We start from the raw sequence: 21,215 nt of genomic DNA on the forward strand, positions 1-21,215 counted from the left end.
TCAGTAAATATTATAAGCTTATTTTACCAGTTCATAGAAAACCACGCACGCGCTTTAACCTCTTCTTACATTTCCATGTTATAATCACTCATATAAGTAACGTCAATACAAGTTTACATACAATTGACGCACTTGTTTAATTTTTAGCGGAATACGTTTTTCGATAGCCGTGACTCACACTGACTAGACCATATTATAAGCCAATTGATTAATTCCCTCTCCAAGAACGGGAGCGCTCATGAGTCACGGGTTATATAAACTACAAGTACACTGTACACTATAAGGCAATCCCGAGTCCTGTTGACGTCACAGATTTATTTATAGCTAGGTGACCTACGACGCGCTCTGAAAAGGAATTTTTTTTTAGGTTTTCGATAAATTATTAGTGGATGATCCACTGTTACTGGTCGTAGCGTGTGTGCGTGATAGAGACTTGATCGATATGTCGCAGGCAAACTTATATTTCGCCGTTTCCAAACAGTCGGAAATAGGTAGTTTTAAAAACAAGAACCTAGCCTAACCCATCCCCTTATCAAAACCAAAAATTTCTTAATACGAATTTTCGGCATATTACAAGATGCCGACCGTTTGTAAAGTGACGGGCGCCGTTTGTAAACGGCGAAATTCTACAATTTGCCTGCGATAGATACATGGACATTGCAATACTTATATGAACATTTATGGACGAAGATGTCCGTTTTAACTTTTAACCCATAGTTCTTGCTCTTATGGTGTGCTTTTATTAAAAAGGTTTTAGAGATGTTTAGGCCACTCTATCTTTTAAATAAATCTCACGAGGAATCTGCGATTTCTCAATTATTTCAATACCGTGTCAATTGCAATAATGTAATTAATTCATAAATGAAAAATGTAGAGTTATTCATTTGAAAGCAGAGCTTTGCTTGCCACTTCACTTGCATTTTCAACTTTCGCGGTTTAATTCTTCCCTGTCGATATTACAATCCCATGTCTCTATACCATCAGCTTGTTTTTTATCAACAATATGAATCCTATGCTCTTTATGGTTTAATAAATGTGTATTAAAAATTAATATAAATTCGCTTAACGGTTCTGGCTTGTTAACATGAAATGAAAGGCAGACATACACAGTTATTTTTGCATTTATAATAATATTCGAATCGAATTTATAGATTACCTATAGTTAACAGGTTGGTATAGCATCGCACAATCTAATTGTGATAAAAACTGTTCCGGGTGGGTAAGTAGGTACCTATTTGTTTAAAATTATGCTTCTAATTTAACAAAAAAGAGACCAGTAGAATTATAGGTGCGATATCCGAAGTTAAGTTACCTACTAGAGCATTTAGAAACTTCGGTACCTTCCGGTTAAAAAAGAAGTTATTTAGCAATAAAACCTTCATATTTTATCGAGAGCTAGTACTACTGTAAATGAGTAAGTTCTACTACAATAACTCATTACGTAATACATTATTTTCATTTGCAGGAACCTTAAAAAAGAAAATCAACTTTGAACAAAAACAAACATTAGTTATTTTATCTACGATGCGCTCAACAAGAAGCAAACAAAATAAACAAGTAATTGGGTCACCAGGTTATGTCTTATGCTAAATCCAATCGCAGGCTATAAATAATTCGGTATTTTTAATTATATAGTTCCGTTATTAGGATTTTGTTTAATTTGAATGCGGATGTAGAAACCGCAGAGTTCGTCGGTTCAAGGAGCTGCGTCAATCTCAGAGTTACCAACTAACCACAAATAGGAAAGTTTGAATAACTGTTCAATCAAATACTGTATGATGTGCTCAATCATATCAAAAGTAGGATAGAGTAAGTATAATTATATAAAATATCAATTATAATAATTGCTGTCGGGATGGAGGAAATGTCACTGAATCCAACGCGGTTTCGATTATGAAAGTTTTGATCAACACTTAACTACATAACAAAATAATTAAATTTACAAAAAAAAAGTAAGAGTAGGTAATAGGTAATAATAATATACTATAATGTATAACATATATACTTATAATGTATACCACATTATAAGTATGAAAAATTTCCTAAGTAGGTACTTACCTACTTTGAATGGTTTCACTTTTGACACGTGTGCTCGGAACACATAGTTACTCTTTTTTTCTAAACATTCGTAACAAACTTACAAAAATACTCCGTAGATAGGAGCCGAGGAGACAGGCTAGTTCTTAAATTGAGTGCTCAAAATCTTCACTTCTATTAACAGACGGAGACTTAAACCGACCGACAAAAACAAGAGCTGCATTACGATATTTGTCAAAAGAATTGAAGAATAAGTATTTTGCTGAAATTATTTTTAATTGAGAACATTATTGAATTAATTTTATTATGTACATACATATCTTTTGACGTCACTACACTACATAATCAATGAAAATAGCTGTTTATTCGGATATCCTTTATAATAAATAGCAGGATATAATATAACAAAACAACAAACAAGTATGATTATTTTTAAATTAAACTCCTAGTAGGCATCTCCGTGGTACTTGTGGAGTTAAATGATAAATGAAATAATTAAAGGAATTCTAATACTTTTACTTTTGCTATAGTGCGTATATTGCGCTCGTAGAGCGCTACGCAAAAGTGTCGTGAGGATTTTTCATGACGCTCGCTATAGCCCCCTTGCCAACGTTCCACGCGATAAGGACCTTCGTTATAATGTGTTCGTTACAAAAAATTGTTTCCCAACAGCTTTCATTAAACACTGTGAATGCTTAGGTGGAAATCATCATTATATGAAAGTGAAGTAAACGGGAAGTGAAATCAGTTTTACTCGATTTTCGTAGCAGTATAAAACTTTGTCTCAATACTGAGCGGCAATACAAATATGTAGAATTACAATATTATTTGACGAAAAAAATTCGCTGCGAGGCGCGAGCAATTCTACAATTAGTACGTGATAGTATAATGCGCGGTAAGAATACAATTTGGCTTTACTTGCAAACGTCCTACATAAATTTTTCGTGTACAAATATTATGTACGCTCATCTTTGTACACGTTATACTGGAATTACTATTTAATCATCATTTCAATTTGTAGTGAGAAAATACAATAGTAAGAAGGTAGGTACGCCGTACGTTATACCTTCCACGCTGGACTCGCCTCTGTGGAGCGAGGCTGGACCTAATAGCTCTGAATCATTCGGACTAATCGCATTTAATTACTTACCTATTAATTCATTGCAATAAGAAATTCTTATTATGAAATGTAGTAGCCTAGTGGGTAAAAATAAAAGTATAAAAGTAAAAAATGTTGAATGGCAATAAAAAGTCACATTACATAGGTATAGGTAACTACCTAGGTATATAAAAATTAAAAGAGATACTTAAAAAAATTATTTGATAACATAATATATTACATTACATACAATTGAAGGCTATACACACATATAGGCTATATTATAAATATCATTACGCTAAGACCATAATTACAGGCGCAGAGCAATGCGGGTGAAACCGCGGGGCACAGCTAGTTATAGATATAGACAGTCAGATACGACTAGAACACTTCTGACTTTAAATAATTAATAATTATAGCGCATACCTAATATATTATAAATGTATAAAAAGGCTAATTAAATATTAGATACATATAAAGAAAGGTGAAAGATATTTTTATTATCGATTACCAACTCGCCAAATATTATAAATCACTATTCGGAAGTATTTTTTCGAACTGTTTGAATTAATAATGATTTTGAATAATTCATAATGATCATAATGATTGATAATAATTGATCTCTGTTACACCGTACACGTATGTAGAAATGACACGATTCCGACCTTAGCTAACAAATGACGTGTCCCTACTCCCTGTGTCATATAGGCCAAGAGCTGCATAAACTATAAAAATTAAATAATATTACTACTATTTACATGTGGGTGCCTGCACAGTCGCATGTACCCAAGAACTGTGTATACTTAAAGACATGCACATATTACGTCACCACCTCGCGTATGTGAGAGAGAGTGGAGAGAATCGAATGTCTCCAATTCCCTCCGCTACCTTGTTTTGTTAACTTTATAAAACAGGTGGCTACCCTGTGTGGCTACCCAATCAATTTTGTTAATTTTCTGGGGGCAACTTGTAGAATCTAAAAGAATAAAATTTTCGTATCCCGTTACAATGATAACAAGCACCTTGTGTCTACTTTATAGCTTTCTCGCTTATAAAAACTACTCAAATAATACAATATACTTAATTAGTACCTATTAAATAATGATAGTCAACTCTCGTGCCGCAGGGAATGCCCACCTGCGCACGCCCGCGCCGACCGCTCGCCTCGCGCCGCCACGCGTCGTCTATAATGCGCTCTGCGGATTTCCCGCGTCCGCGCGTTCTTGCACAGATAACGCAGGAATGCAACACATAGATGCACATTTACCGTTATGTCACGTTATGTTTCAAAATTAATTACATAATATGTGATAATATTACACTAAGATATTACAGCTGTACCACTATCGACAGCACAGTTTAACAATATGATTGTTAGACTTTGTGTACTTTTTTTAAATTTATTAAATGAATGTTCAATTTACGACATTGTCATTTCCACGGAATGAAAACTTGTTACTTCTACGCCAAGACACGCAAAATAATAGGTATAAAGTATGAAAAAATAAATAAAATCAGCGGAAATAATTCGTATAGTTTTGGCTTCGTTTCGTTTCGTTACGGCTTACTAGTTACTGATTGAAACCAGGTAAGCAGGTGTTCGGATCAAAATTCAATTTAAATAATTAAAATCTTCTAGTACTCCTAAAAATTATTAATTTATTTATTGCTTGCTTTAATTGAAGCCTGTTGGTTTTATTATTAAAAATATTCTCTATATACCCATTATACGTATGTTATTCTCTTTATTTATTGTGTTTACAGAAATACCGTTTAATATACGTCAGTAGTACTTGTATACGTAGTATATTATTATTAGTCTGTGGTAGTACGAATATACGCAATAGAAAGACGTATCATATAGTTTATAGTGGTCATAAGTATAATGAATACCTTCATAATAATAATTAATGATATTATCTTAATAATTAATAAACTAGATATGAATTTAAAATTTGAATAATGAATTTGCGTCATAAGACCGCGATTTTGTAAGGCGACATCTATTAATTTTTTGCAGAAACATTGAGTATTTATATTCTTCTACAGATGGCGATGTAGTCACATTACACGCAAACTTATATATTTTAAATTTTTGTCTATCTGTGTATATTATGTGTAAGTTTTAAAATATTCAATATATCTAACAGATATAATGATGATAGAGAAATATTTATTATGTTGTTCCAAGATTTTTTCATTTATATTTTTAAATGTTTATGTTTATCTATAATTTTTTTTTGTACTGGTAAGGTTTACCACACGATTTATTAGCTGTCAATTTTTTGGATCAAAAGAAATTTGTGATTGCATTTAGTTTTTATTCATTTAAATAGTTATAAACTATGGCTAAGAAAACTTACGACTTACTGTTCAAACTTCTCTTAATTGGAGATTCTGGTGTAGGCAAAACATGTATATTATTCAGATTTTCTGATAACCATTTCACAACTACATTTATATCTACAATCGGTACGAATCTTCTTTGTTTTTTGTAATATATCCTCTGACAATGAACAAAAATACTGTGGGCTGAATTCTAAAATAATTAAATTCATGTTTTTGCCAATTTGGTGCATTATTAATTTCGTATTGATATTTTTCCAGGTATAGATTTTAAAATCAAAACAGTCGAGCTAAGAGGGAAGAAAATAAAGCTCCAAATATGGGACACAGCGGGACAGGAGCGTTTCCACACCATCACCACATCATACTACCGTGGTGCTATGGGCATCATGTTAGTGTACGATATAACAAATGAAAAAACATTTGATGATATCGTGAAATGGTTAAGAAACATAGATGAGGTATGTAAATGAGTTGGAAAATAATTGTTCAAACTTGCAAACAAGATTTAATGTAGCCAATATCATATTGAATTCAAAGACATCTTTGTTTAAGTAATCAAAAATTTATTGGACTCCTTCAAAGTTGTTTTCTAAAAGCAGTAGTAAAAATTATAATAAATTAGGCATATTTCTGAACTAAGTAGATGACAGTAATAATTAACCGATCCTCTATCAGGATGTAGACTTATACTTTTTTAATTGAAAAGGGTTATGAACTTCTTTGTGTATTTTTATTGAATAAATGTAATAATTATCTATTCTAGCATGCAAATGAAGATGTAGAAAAGATGATACTTGGAAATAAATGTGACATGGAGGAGAAAAGAGTAGTCAGCAAAGAGCGCGGGGAGGCTGTGAGTAACATTTTATTTTTGCAATAACATTAGCAATATCTACATAGTTTTATTGATTATTGTTCTTGTTCAATCTTTTCTTTTGTAATTTTTATTTCATGAATTAGTTAATACTTCCGAAAATTAAAAGTATACAGATAAAGATGATATGCAAATATACATCAAAATTCTTCCAGTATAATGATTCTCTATAAATATAATATATACCTAATATATTGATGGATTGTGTTTGTGAGATAGGTTACATAAGGAAGACTGTGTCATTGAAAATTTTCCATACTAGAGTATTTTAAGCACAGAGTAAATGCCTTCCTTCAAGGGAAGCACATACCATCTTGCTTACGCACATCTTAGCTTAACATCCCGTGAGATTGTGGTTAATCGCTACCCTATTGACATTAAACAAAACTTTTTTTTACTAACTATTTGTAAAAATATATTAAAAAAGTAGGTTGAGATAGTAAGGGTTGTCTTTTATTTCAGAAAGTTATGATTTATATTATCATGCAAATGTTTAAAGTAACATTGTTCTCATTTAATAATAAAGTCATTATCATAAGAACTCAGCTAGTTCATTTGCATACAATGTAAGAATGTTTTTTTTTGCATTGCCTTGTATTCTTATCTGTAATCTGTCAAAATGGGATACTGGTATTAAATATTATAAATAAAAAACAAAATATAAATAAAAATAAATAAATTTATTTTCCATTAATTCATTAAAACATCAGCTAAAGTTTTCAATGCTTTGTTCCTGAAATCCTGTTCATATTTGAATGGAAAGTAACCCATTATATAAATTGATGGAATTACAAACCCTGTGTTACTAGTGTGAGTTATAGCTGTGTTGTGAAACCGACACACAGACTTTCAAATTTTTTGTAATAAAAGCATGTAGCATAATATTTTACTATTAAATTTGTTATAATAAATTTCCATAGTTAATTTGTGAATCTTCATTACAAAATACAAGTGATTTTGAAATCATCAATATGATTGTTTTTCAATGAGTCACAAGTTCGGTATTGCATGATAACTGTAGGCCTATTATTGTGGTCGAGACTCGTGTACACAAAACATTTATCATTATAATTAGACGTCCAATTCTCTGCTTTATTGTACAAAATTAATTGAAATGGAATTTTTGTCGCACCTAATTAGTGTGGTATTTCTGAGAATGAATAATTGGTGTGCTTTGAGAGTATTTCTGCTAATAATTATTTCATTTTCGTAAAATATTGTATAGCATGATCACACATTATTGTACATTGCATTTTGATATAATATGTGAACAAAGGTATTAAAGTTCAAGGATGATTATTTATTTCTCCTTGCTTCTAGTGCTCATGCTTATTAATGAATTTCTTAATTAACGTTCTCTTGTATAAAAAATATCTGGGACTAATTGCATATCTCTCATTTTTATTTGTTAAGATGTTTAATCACAATGTTTGTTTATCGAGACTTGACATGACAACTTGTTATTTATAGTAAAGATATACAATTAAAAGACTGTTCAATAACAAGGCGATATTGCAATTGCAGATAGCCCGCGAGCACGGCATCCGCTTCATGGAGACGTCAGCGAAGTCGAACATAAACATCGACCGCGCGTTCTCCGAGCTGGCGGAGGCGATCCTGGACAAGACGGCGGGGCGCGAGGCGGACGCGGACCACGCGCGCATCGCGGTCGAGCGCCGGCCCTCGCGCGCGCCGCCCGCCCGCGCCTGCTGCTCCTAGGCGACTGGCGGTGTGCGGCCCCAGCAGTGCGGGGTTGCCGCGCGGTAGCGTCCGCGGAGTGATGCGGGGTTGCCGCGTGGTACCGCTGGTGGAGCCGTGCGGGGTTGCCGCGTGGTACCGCTGGTGGAGCCGTGCGGGGTTGCCGCGTGGTAACGCTCGCGGACCCTTGCGGGGTTGCCGCATGGTACCGTGTGGGGTTCCCGCGCCGGTACAGGCCTGTATAATAGATATTTTCGGATGTCGAGTCATTTCTTTTTATAATGTCGGTTGATAGGTGTAGAATTGTGAAGCGGTAATTTTTTTTTCGGTTCGTTTGGATTTTTGTTTTAAATTGAGTTATAGTCCCGCGTGTTCGAGACCTGTATTTCGCTTTTATTATTGGTTAAATTGAAACAAATACTTAAAAAAAATTGTAGTTTTAAGATATTTCAATTAAATGTAAGCTTGAATTGTTTATTTGTTCAACAAGTACGGATACAGGTCTCCACCTATCTATAGAGAAGCAATAGGATTGTAGCAATTTTTATAAATCGATAATAATAAAAATATGTAATGCATAGTACGTACATTGTAACCCATAAACTATATTATGTAAAAATGCCTTTAATATCTATCTCATTCTGGCAGAAGTATATTTTGTGTAGTTTTAATATAGCTTAGAATTTTGATATTCTCGTGGACTCGTAGATCGTCCTAGAAGTAACTTTAATTATTATCAATATATTTCTGCCATGGTTTGATAGATATGTACCTAGTAATTTTGACTGTTTTATCAATATAATATTTAATACAAGGCTACAACGTTCATAATTTGTATGTTTGTATTTTTAACGAGCAATATGCTTGTGTGGCCAAGTTTTCAAAGTATAGTATGAGACACGAAATTGCATATTATATGTTATAAATGTATGTCAACTATTTGTCGCAATAAATTATATATGGCTAGTAGTTGTATTATAACGTATCTCAAGTAATTAAAAATTCCGGATCTTATATTAAATGTATCTAAAATCTAATTTGCGGGTAAAGTACTAAAGAAACAATTTTATTTATTTTTATTTGAAAAAACAATCCAAATTGTGTCAAAATTATCTCAAAAAGTAATCTTTTTTATGAATATTTTCTTTTCGTAAATATAATTTCAATAGATAGATTGAATATAGGCTCCGGTTATAAGTCGCGCGGTAATATTTCTGGCCGGGCGACTCTGTGCAATACAACATATTGTGGTCTAGTGAACACGCGCCCTTAGCGTGTTACAAATAATAATCTGAGCTCGAAAATAGTGATTAATATTGAGATTACAATGTTTTATGTAAATAGATCTCGTACTTTTCGAGTGTGCTTGTAATTGCAATGCATATCATCAGTGGTAATAACATGTTCGTCGTGTCAATGTGTGCGTGCATACTGCATACGTTCACGCACACATTTGTTGAAGTTTTGGGTTCGCATTGAAGTATCATTGTATGGAAACGTTTTAATACCTGTGTAGTGTAAAATAATATTTTAATGAATTTAAACGAGTCCGAAACTCAATTCATGTATCTCTCACGTGTACGACGTCAATATAATAGCGTGATATGGAAAATGCACAGACGCGTCAAACCTTAATGAGACGATTTTTTTGTCTCTTTCTACCACACGTGAAGTTATGTTCAAATTGGTCATTAAACACTAAACGAATAAAATTTCTTATTTTTCACAAAAAATCAAACAAATGGAATGTTGTTTAGTGCGAACTCAATTACCAAAACTGGTACCCTCAGAGTAGTGTAAGTCTAAATACCTAGCACATATATTGTTTGTATATCGATGCATGCACTGCGCTTCGCTGTAACGTTTTATTTAACACTATATAATAATTAATAATAATGATGTAACGGCTTCGAATTCTTACGGCTCAAATGTGCTTAAATGTCAATTTTTGTGGATATTTTTATTTAGACGTTTTTAATCTCCTAAAATCTAGCGCTTAATATGTCGAAATGATTCGATTATTTTGTTTGCGCTAACAATTATAATAATGAAGTCTTATAATGTACATATGTATTGTTGTCTCGTTCTCTTTTATGTATATTATCTCAACTAATAAATTACGCTTAAAGGCCCTATTGTTTTATATTGTGATTTTTAAATGAAATGTGCATGTAATACAACATCAAAATAATTTGAGTGGAAAGTTTTGAAAAAAGTTCAAAAAATTTCAATCCATCACTGAAGCGTTGTTGTTATATTTCAGTCATTCAACTAATCTCAATGTAATAAGCCCTATAACTTTTATAAAACTACCACATGTTTTAGTAAAATGAACTTGTCTTTTAATTATTGTTATAGTTTTTGATTAGTCGTACGGGTCATTGTCGCAATATATAAATTCTACTCCCGAAGACGGGTGAATTATATTCATTTCTCAAATGATTTTTTATATTCTCATAAGTTGTATAGTAATTTCCTCTTGCATGTTTTAAAATATAATATTTTTATCGGTAACCGTCTTTGTTTTTATATACAAGAGATCAGACATTCGTAAGTGGGTCGCACAGTAGGAGGTTAAGTATGTACTCTATATGTTATAAATATATATATTACAGTTTTATCGTACGGTGTATGTGTCTCGTCGATTTTACCCGCTTTTACAAATAAACATTGGCATTGTATATTATGTTCATAATAAACAATCTATCGAAACTGTTGTTTTTATTTAGACCTCCATACATAATTTGTGATTGTTTCAACATCTATATAAGATATGAATTTGATTTGTTTGTGGAAATTTCCTTGAAAAGATAATAATGGTTTACATTGTTATAAGTCGTATTAAGACGAAGCAAGAAAGTTATGTTATAACGGGCATTGATCAATCAGTGAACAGATTTCATTATTTTCGTTAAAATCCAAGTAACATGTTTGCGCATTGCTGATGCTCTGTTTTAAGTTAATCATACATTATATTGATAAATATTAAGAGTGGTGCATTGATTCAACGAGTCTCTATGTAAAAATCTACAAACCTAAGTTAGTGGTTAAACTTCAGCTTACAAAACCTACCCATTTGCTCAAAACTCAAACACAATAAGGAAACAACAGGATCTCTATAGGCCAGTACCTGGTAGACCTTGTATTGTAGTAAACAATACAGCCGATAGCGGGATCAGGGCGGGTTATCAGGAGATATCACTCCTCAGTCAAACAGCGCGCTAAACAGACATGTTGCGTCTTATTCTATTGTGTTGTTTCTTCCAAATTGCTTTCTTTAGTGATGGTAAGTGTATAATGTTCATTTTAAATCAGCAATATAGACTTTTTTCCTACTCTATCGAAATATAACTATTTTCTTGATACTATTTTGCTTTTTTTGTTAATCTGAATTTTGGTAACAGAATAATTGAGACGTAGAGTCTACTATTTAGAGACGGTTCTAGAAAATGTAAAGAAATTAGCTTCAGTAGCGTCAACAACAGACTAATAAATTATCAAGTTGTTTAGTTTAATTTAAATGCTTCGAATTTTAATAGTTAGTTGATTCTACTGCACTTTTTATTCATACTTAATTCATACACAAACAAAATCATAGATGGCGCAGGGTTCTTATTAACAATTTATTTTGTTGAATTTCATTTGGAGCTCAGTTTAAGTTTTACAGTCACAGACTTGCAATTACTTAATAGTTTTATAGCAATATAATCAGAAAAAGCTATCCGTATGCAAAGTTGTTCTTAAATCACCAAAGTAACTACCATCATTGTATGAAATATGAAATATACCACTATTCATAAATACTGTCATAATTTTTAATAATTATATGCAATTTCCTATTTTTCCAGCACCATGCATAATAGACTTAGAATGCATGGAGTGTATCCCGGACAACATGCCACTAGTGGCTTCACACAGAGCGTCCAACAGTTCTGTGGTGATTCCCGTGGGGGATGAGGTTGTGTTCTCATGTGGAGGGGGGAGGTTACTCGCCTACCCCCTGCTGAGTACCGTGAGCGCGGTGTGCGAGGCGGGGCGGTATCGCGTGAGACAGGACAGTAAGCTGCGGCATTTGCTCGAGCTGGGCTGCCAGGAGAATATATTCGAAGATGTGTTGCATACGGTGAGTTTTTTTTTTCATAATATTTTTTTGTGAATAGAGTTTAACATGATGCTAAACTCATGATTGAGATCATAAGATACAGACATTCTATAATAGGATTATTAGGACCACTCAGAAAAGCATGTAATGGATAACATGAATGTCATTGGTTATCGTGTATAATGAGAACAAATAAAAGAGCTTGTTTGTGTTATTGTTTTCAATATATTTTGATTATGCTGACAAAATTTCCCTAATAAATAACGAAGCAATATCTTATGACATGGCAATTTCTAAGCAAAATATTATCGCTGTTGTCTCTGCAAACAACTTAATATTGCTTATTGTTTCTTAGGCATGACTAATCCTAAAGTAGGTAAAGTTAATAACCGTAATTTCTCAAGTTAACTTTTAAACAATTATTATTATCCGTTCATTGTAGGTGGAATACTGCGGATCACCGCTACAAGGCCGCGCGTATCAAATCATAGAAGCTTCTAGAAACGCGCGCCACCTCGCCACGCTGTGCTTCGACGAAGACCGCGGCATCCCCACACTCGCACACGTCAGCAACGCCGCAGCTAATGTACTAAGAATGCCGCCACACAGCGAACAACGCTCCCCACTCACCTTACTTGGAAACTTTAACCACATGTTCGACGCCAACACGCGGCACGCCGCTGAAAAACTATATTCTGACGACATACGCATGAACCGCCGTCTACACGAAATATTCCGACACGAGAAGTTCACATTCGCCGACCAATCGCTGACCGGCACCAAACTGCTCAGCAGCTATTACTTCGACGACCAGAACATGCGAGTTACGGACTTTGTGTCAAATAAAGTGCCGGTTTGGAAGAGCGTCGCGAATGGAAATCTACACCATTTACACCGGGATGTCGCCAAGTTCATGAAGCTAACAAGACCACATGCCACTTTGGACGTGTACGCGGGAACGCATGGAGTGCTTTCTTTGCGAACTGGTCATACTAGAGCAGAGATATTCTTAAAACCGGAGCGGTTCCCGGTGCCCAAATATATTTGGACACTAGTCCACGATAAGAGAAGCGAGAAAGCGTTAGCTATAGTGGTTTTAAACGACCCATTTGTTGCCGTGAGCGAGATTCGCGACGCAGTTTTCTGTGAGAGCGCATGTGGGCGGGTATCTTGGTTACATGGATTAAGGAAACAAAGAAACTATGAAATTCCTTTATATGGCCTGACTTTCTGCTGCGAAGTGCAGAACTTTACGTCTGTCGTCAATGAGATGCCGAAAGAGATATTGAAAAATGTTCCAGGAGGGAATAGTGGAATGCTTACGGAATTGTATGCCTAACGTTTTGGTACTGTAGGATATTATATAGTTTAATTCTATTCTTACAAAAAGTTACTATTTAATTGTACATAATACTTTCTCATTTCTGACTAAGTGAACACCTTTGTTTTACTAAAGATTGGAAGTTATGAAAAATAGACACAATGTATATGTAAAAGTTTTTATTAAATGAATTTTAATAATAATGTGTTTATGATGTTCCCTTAATCCTTTTCAGCAATGGCAGTTAAATGTCTATCAATTTCGGTCTCCGTTAAAACCCTGAAACAAAAGAAAGTTTAACATTAAATGCATAGTTTTTTTTTGTTTCAAATTACTGTTAGACTTAAAGTTGGTTATTTTACATACTATATTCTGGTATTGATTGTCAGAGGCAAGGCACCTACATAATATTTTTAAGAATTTAAAATTTGCCATAAAGCAGATTTGACATTTTGGAAATCTTTGTTTTTATTTTCCAAAAAGCATAGCATAGCATTACACAATCAAACAAAAAACTCACTTGAACTTGGGATCATCCTTCATCACAACCCCAACCTCGATCTCCGAGGACTTAAAGTCCACAGACAGCACTTGTGACAGGCACGAGATGGCCAGCTGTATCGCATCATCAGCAGACAGATCTGAGCGTTTCTTTAGTTTCTTCTCGAGATAAGCGTTAGCGTCTGTAGCCTTGGCTCCCGCGGCTACTGCCTTGTAGGAACAGTAGTAGCCGGATGGGTCCGTCTTGTACACGCTCGCGCCTGACTCGTCGTCGTACGCGATTAACATCATGCCTGGAATTGTGTTGAAATGTGTTTAGTGTTACATTAGGCATCAATTTTATTGGTACTGTAGCATAGATTTAAAATATGAGATTGACATTATTTTAATAGCACAAACGTATCCTCCTCAAGGTAGAATTGATTTCTAAACTTGTATTATAAATTATGGCTTTTTAAACACACATTTGTTGTGTGATAGGCTATATTTATTAAAAAAATAGACTTCTATGAACTTTGCAATAATATGAACCAAGGTTCCATACCTAAAAATTCTTTTTCTGTTATGTTTGTAACTATCAGGATAAAGTTTCTATGAAAGATAATTATTGTTAGCGGAGGTTAGCTAAATAATAAATAAAAATAAAAAACACTATTTGCACTCACAAAACATAACAAAATCAAACAAAAATAATATAAACTCAAACTCAAACATTCATTTATTCAATTTGACTACTATTTAGTAGCACTTTCGAATCCTCATTACATAAATATTTTTAACATTTACCATTAACATAACAATTACCATTTATCATATACACTGGAGCGGTACAAATAGGCGGCCTTATCGCTAAAAAGCGATATCTTCCAGGCAACCTTAGGATATAGGAAAAGTTAGCTAGTTAATTAAAACACAATAAGTAAAAACTCACTGCAGCCGAGCGGCCTCATCTCAGCGTTCTGCGTGTAGACCTGCGAGATGTCCGCGATGCGACGGCACAGGATGTGCACCGGGATCTCCGTGCCGTACTTGTACTGCCAGTTGGCCGCCTCGTAGCGCGCTCGCTGCACCTGCGACTTGCTGTCCGCTGCAATGTCATAGCTCTTCAGAAAATAACCAAAGGAAGGCAAAAAAAAATGTCTCGGTCTGGCAGGACACAGGAGGCTTATTACACCTACTTGTGCCTAAAGAAAATCGATGAGTGAAACAAATGTATGAATAATGCATCTGCCCCTTATCCCACTAGGGGGACATGGGACTTCAACTTTTTTTTCAAAAATTATTTGTTGATCGAAAAATGAAATAAGGAATTAACAATAAATGTATCCACCAATAATATAAATTTAAATAGTTCATTTCATTGTTTATTTGAACAAGCTAATCAGCTAATCGAGTTCGATTTGTAAGTATTTTTTGAAAGATAGTTAATTTTTGTATGCAAAAATATAGAAATTTATTCCTTAAAAGAAATGTAAACAAATTGGAACATGGAGCATTATCATTCAGTATTGAATAGAAATTATTCTATAATCAAGTAAATTTTTTAATAAGTAAATCTTGTCATATGTTATAGGTAATATTACAATTATTGAGTTAAGAATAGTAGATCACATAAAAAATCATGCGTAATAAAAAAAATTATACAGCATATGCTATGGCCCTGCCTACTTGTTAAATTGCTGAGGATGCCGTTTGCATTGAAACAGAATGTGGGAACGGCTTTTCTAAGTTAGCATTTAAGTTTTCATTGTTATAATTTTTTCCATTACAATGTTACTCTATTACTCTGGTATGTATAGCAAACGCAGGTATAATTATTATTAGTCTATTTTTAATTAAATGTAGTTTTAAAAAGTAAACTAGACTTTTTGTTGGGGCCTCCTTGTAATTCGTATTAAAATTTGTAAGCTTTCCATTTCAATTATACTTTTGTTCTATTTTCAACTGTTGTGTCTTGTACCAACAAAAAAATATGTATAATAATTATTATTTGCATCACTAGAGTATGCAAGTTATATTTATTGCTAGCTAGAAAGCTGTATTAAGGGTAGATACCTATACATTATGTTTATGAAAATAGAGAAATTCACTTCAACTGAAGATCTTTAAAAATCAGATCTTTAAAAATTTCAGAAGAATTTCAGTTGTTTTTATTGTTGTGGATGCGAGTTTACTGTACATAAACAACATCAATTAACTTAATGGTGGATTGAATGTAACACTACATTGAATACAACAGCTGAGTGCTCTCTAGTCACCTGTATATAGGAATATACCAATGCTGTCAGTCCAGCCCTTTATAGAATGAATATTTACATAAATATTTACTTGTAAGTTTGTAAATATACCTGTCATGCCCGTCATGACGCAGCCAATTCGGTCTGTAAGTCTGAAGAGGTGTGTGACTGATGCAGGGTCCAGCAGGCGGTCCGGCACCTTGCGCTGAGCGGCCACCACGGCGGCGTCCGCACCGCGCAGCGCCACTGACGTCAGACCGCCTTGGTTTATCGCTTTCAAAGCATATTCTGTAATGAAAACATGCTCATTAGCATAGCCTTTGGATATAGGAATTAACTAATTTATCAGAATATATATGAACTATACGTATATACGCTTTGCGGAATTATATGCTGTAAAACAACAGCTCTAATACCTATCAAAACTTATATGATGGTTGTTTTTGGTTAAAAGTGGAAACAAGTTTACATACCGACTTGATATAATCGTCCTTCTGGGGAAAAGATCGTAATGTGTCTATCAAAACCAGCGCTACTTTCACGAGCCATATTTTGGAATTCAAACGTGTACTACAACAATAATAAACGTAGAAATTGAATTATAAAATTGTTCTTGTATTCTCGACAGCGGCTAGAATTTTTAACACTCACGATTAGTTTTCATTTATAATTGTCATTAATATTTTACCCAATCACAAAACAGCTCTATTCGGCTCTATTGCAGACAAATGCATACAGCCAATCACAATATTTTTTAAGACAATAGTATGTATAATGTCATCCTATTTTATTCCATTTTACGCTATGTATGCTTCGTTTTTTTACATTCAACTTATTCTGTAATACATTTTAGAAAAATAACTGCAAGCAGTTTTTTTTATAAAATCTTGATCTTTATTTAAATTCTAATGTCAATATTAATTTAAATCAATTCACAAAAATCCTTAGTCAAACTCAAACAAATAAATTACGGTTTAATTTTCGAATAAAGACTTCGAATTTTGAAATCTCTATAGTCATAATTCTTTTGAATATAATATTATCACAGTTTTTGATCATGCATGCATGTAACAATATACCTACTGAATAAAAAATTATCAAAATTGTAAAAGAACGCGACCATATTTTTATCTGCTTGACGTTGAAGTTTAAACCTTGACGTTTGTTTATCAGTATTTGTCCGTGGGGGTCGGAGTGAGGCTGTGTGGTTTTGGTTTAATTTACTTTAATTTTTATCCTAATTTTGCAATTTTACTTACTTTCCTGAGTACCTCTGTCGAGTACAGACGCTCCAAACAATAAGTGCAAAAAATCAGGGCACCTTTTTCTCAAAGTTTTAAAGAAATTTAATTTTAAAATGCAAGAAACCGTTACAAACTCAAATGAGAGGAAATCTCTGTTTTCTTCTTTTTTGGATGTCCTGGAGGCACGGGATAAACAAGCTCAGGCTGAAAGACAATTACAGGAAGAAAAATATCAACGACGAACTCAAAAAATATATGATTTTCACGGTAAAATATCTCTTTCTATTTTTGATATAACTTCGTAGTTGTTGTTTACGTTTGAGTAATTGACTTTAACTGAATATTACTTCTAAATTAAATAGGTACTACTATTTCGAAACCTACCTGTTTTTCTAATTATTAAATTTATAAAATTTTTGGTAGTCGTAGAAATATGTTTAATTAATTACAAGTATTTTTGGTTATATTAATTAGAAGCAAATGTTTACACATGTGTTGGAATTAAATCAATAAAAATTATTTCACAATAAGTTTTTATAAGTACTTAAATGAATTCGTTTCATATTGATTTCCTACTTTATCAAGTTAGCTGTTATGATTTTTGCTTAATTTTAAATCCTGTATGTATGAAAGTGCACTAGATATTATTTTTATATGAGTTATTCAATATGAATAATTTTTTTTTTACATCCATAATTTAAAATAACTTACTTTTTAAATTAAAGATCTCCCATCATCATCATAAGCCTGTAATATCTTGCCACTGCAGGGCTTCACATTATAGAGAATCTGATTTTATAAGATTCTTCAATATATTTAAGTATTTTTTTAAATTAATGTATGTTGATATTATAACTGTTGTTCACTCCATAACCCAAGCTCTCTGATAAATAAATATTATCCTAAATAAAACAAAATGCAACAGCTATTCTATATCTATATTAAACGAAGACCAATTGAACCAATTAAAACTTAAGAAGTGACTAGATGTTAAGCAAAAATTAGTTATAATTTTTTTCTATTTTTCTTATAAAAAACATATAAAAATAATTGTAATTTACTCAACAATTTACATAACAGTTTACAAGAATTACAAACTTTACACGCTCAAATTAATGTACAATCTTTTACTTTATGATTTAAAAACCACTCAAAACAACATCACACATATTCCACATACTTACACAAATATTGATTAATATTGCACGTTTTGTTTTACAAAATTTTCAACGATCGCTTACTTTGCTAAAATTTTCTAACAAAATAATATTGTTTTACGGAATGTTACAATTAATAATCTATCCAATAATATTTTTAAAACTCAATCATTTAATTTTGCGGTTCCTCAACTTAGTTAAAAATATTAAATCACAACTCTCATATATTGTAAGGCGGTTGAATTTTATAATTAAAATTACTTATATATTTCTCTTAACAGCACAATTGTTTAAACTTTACAACAAAATTCAATACTTTAAGTGATAATTTAGAATCTGATATAACTGAAAGCCTTAATATCACGTGTCAAAATGCAAATACATACTCTGAATGTCCCTATCTAATTGAATATCATGCTACTCAAGGAATATCGGTACTATGCGCTAATATCAGGAGTATTAACTGCAACTTTGACTATCTTGTATCAAGTCTATCAACTATGAACATGACAATTGATATCATTGTCCTAACCGAAACCTGGACAGATGTTAACAGTTCTCCCCCCCTGCTTCAATCATATAATATGTTTCATACAAAAAAATCATTCAATCAAAATGACGGCATTGTTGCATATGTAAAGGAAAACCTAGGATGTACTTATACTGAACCTCTTTTCCAGGATGGAAACTGTCTGATTTTATATATTAATAACTCATATAGTATTATTTGTTGTTATAGACCTCCTAGCTTCGTTAATCCATCTAACTTTCTTAATTCGCTCGTATGTATACTGGAGCAAACAAAAACAAAAAATATTATTCTTACGGGTGACATAAATCTTGATATTATCCAGAATAGTAACACGCCACACGTTAACGAATATTTAAATATAATAGCTGCACACGGACTAAAAGTAGGCATTAATCGTCCTACACGGCTGCTAGCCTGTTTGGATCATTTTATGATAAAGTCCACAAAAACATGCCGTACCGTCATTCTTCCTGAAATATCCGATCATAAACCTATATTGCTTTACGTTCAAGATCTCGAATCATATAATAATAATGTCATTCCTTCTTCAAAAATAAACATACGCCTGCTTAAGGAAGCCCTTAACCAAAAGACCTGGTTGCATTCTAACTTTTTTGAACTAACTGATCCTGATGTTGCTGCATCCATATTAATAAGTTGCTTACAAAAAGCAATTAATATTAGTTCTACAGTTAAGAATATCCCTAAACGAAAGCAGATACTAAAACCATGGATAACCTCGGGAATTCTTAGATCAATTCGGAAAAGGGACGTACTACACAAAAAATCTAACAAGACACCGAACGATATAGTACTCAGAAACCGCTATACAAAGTACAGAAATACATGCAATAACATTATTAAATCACAGAAAGAACTTTACTTCCAAAATAAATTTAAACTTCACGCAAAAAATATCAAAGGTACATGGGAAACTATTAAAGAATTATGTAATCTGAAACGATGTAACAATTCAGCTATTGACCTGTTGAATTTAAAAAATACGCACACTGAATCATTAGACTCCGTTAATGAATATTTCACGAATGTGGGATCAAATTTGGCTAACAATATCTTAACTACAATCAATAAAACTGTCGCGGATCTCTCTACTAAAGCTACACATTTTAATGGACCGATTAATTCCATGGCTTTAATCCCCACTGACGCTAAAGAAATTGCTAATATAATTGTCTCAATGAAGAAAAGTGCTTCGGCAGGCCTGGACGGTATAAGCTCATCTGTGTTATATAACCATGTTGATATTCTTTCTGAACCTATTAGCTACCTTTGTAATTTAAGCATAAGCACGGGCCAATTCCCCAAAATTTTAAAGAAAGCAGTTGTTGTTCCGATATATAAATCAGGAGAAAAGACCCTACCATGTAATTACCGGCCAATTTCCCTTTTATCTAGTATCTCTAAGATACTAGAAAAAGTGGTTTCAACTCGATTGATAAAATTTCTAGATGCTAATAACATTATTTCTAAAAATCAGTTTGGATTTCGTAGTAAACTCTCGACCCAAGACGCTCTCCTCAAACTCACTCACTGTATCACTCATCACCTGGACCGAGGCAATAAATGTTTAGGTATTTTCCTTGACCTTCAAAAGGCATTTGATACAGTGAGCATACCTATTCTTTTGTGTAAACTCCAGAACATAGGAGTGCGTGGCAATGTCTTAAAGTGGTTTCAGGATTATCTAAGTGATAGAGTCCAATGTGTCAAAGTAGAGGGATCGATGAGTAATCATTCTACATGTTCCTATGGTACTCCGCAAGGTAGTACTATAGCTCCTATCCTGTTTTTGATTTATATCAATCCCTTATGTGAGTTAAAAATAAATAACGCAGAAATTGTTACTTTCGCGGATGATACTGTCATCTTGTTCTATGATAAAGATTGGCTCAAGCTCAGACAGATTGTAGAGAGAGGGCTCGCTTCCGTGACAACATGGCTTGAGGATAATTTACTATCTTTAAATACTAAAAAAACGACCTACATCTGCTTTTCTAAGAGTAAAACTCTCTCTCCTTCACCTGATTTTGAAATAAAAATTCA

At 33.1% G+C, this 21,215-nt stretch overlaps 4 protein-coding genes across 4 annotated transcripts in view; 3 read left to right on the top strand and 1 right to left on the bottom strand.

Annotated features, from left to right (window-relative positions):
• The first annotated feature begins 5,395 nt into the window (after window positions 1–5,395).
• Rab10 (RAS oncogene family member Rab10) lies at window positions 5,396–10,769 on the top strand. The gene is made up of 4 exons (XM_089701866.1): window positions 5,396–5,608; window positions 5,744–5,943; window positions 6,249–6,338; window positions 7,884–10,769. The coding sequence occupies exons 1-4, from the start codon at window positions 5,482–5,484 to the stop codon at window positions 8,076–8,078; spliced, it is 612 nt and encodes a 203-aa protein (XP_089557992.1). The 5' UTR covers window positions 5,396–5,481; the 3' UTR covers window positions 8,079–10,769.
• A 238-nt stretch (window positions 10,770–11,007) lies between these two features.
• On the top strand, window positions 11,008–13,630 carry LOC149484298 (uncharacterized). Its single transcript, XM_089701867.1, has 3 exons — window positions 11,008–11,343; window positions 11,906–12,180; window positions 12,602–13,630. The coding sequence occupies exons 1-3, from the start codon at window positions 11,289–11,291 to the stop codon at window positions 13,496–13,498; spliced, it is 1,227 nt and encodes a 408-aa protein (XP_089557993.1). The 5' UTR covers window positions 11,008–11,288; the 3' UTR covers window positions 13,499–13,630.
• Window positions 13,631–13,642: 12 nt separating this feature from the next.
• On the bottom strand, window positions 13,643–16,878 carry LOC149484299 (proteasome subunit alpha type-6-like). Its single transcript, XM_089701868.1, has 5 exons — window positions 16,692–16,878; window positions 16,330–16,506; window positions 14,913–15,068; window positions 14,001–14,274; window positions 13,643–13,759 (listed from the first exon to the last, which is right to left on the bottom strand). The coding sequence occupies exons 1-5, from the start codon at window positions 16,765–16,767 to the stop codon at window positions 13,702–13,704; spliced, it is 741 nt and encodes a 246-aa protein (XP_089557994.1). The 5' UTR covers window positions 16,768–16,878; the 3' UTR covers window positions 13,643–13,701.
• Window positions 16,879–17,385: 507 nt separating this feature from the next.
• The window catches only part of LOC149484300 (uncharacterized), a 37,290-nt gene continuing 33,460 nt past the window's right edge, over window positions 17,386–21,215 (top strand). Inside the window, exon 1 of the mRNA XM_089701887.1 lies at window positions 17,386–17,729. Within this exon, the coding sequence (XP_089558013.1) occupies window positions 17,576–17,729 (154 nt within the window). The 5' untranslated portion in view covers window positions 17,386–17,575. The remainder of the gene's footprint in view (window positions 17,730–21,215) is intronic.

Source organism: Colias philodice, chromosome 12 (assembly GCF_061535455.1).
Source record: "Colias philodice isolate Cphi_HAF_F1 chromosome 12, ilColPhil1 Martin Lab GWU primary, whole genome shotgun sequence".
NCBI classification, from domain to species: Eukaryota; Metazoa; Arthropoda; class Insecta; order Lepidoptera; family Pieridae; genus Colias; species Colias philodice.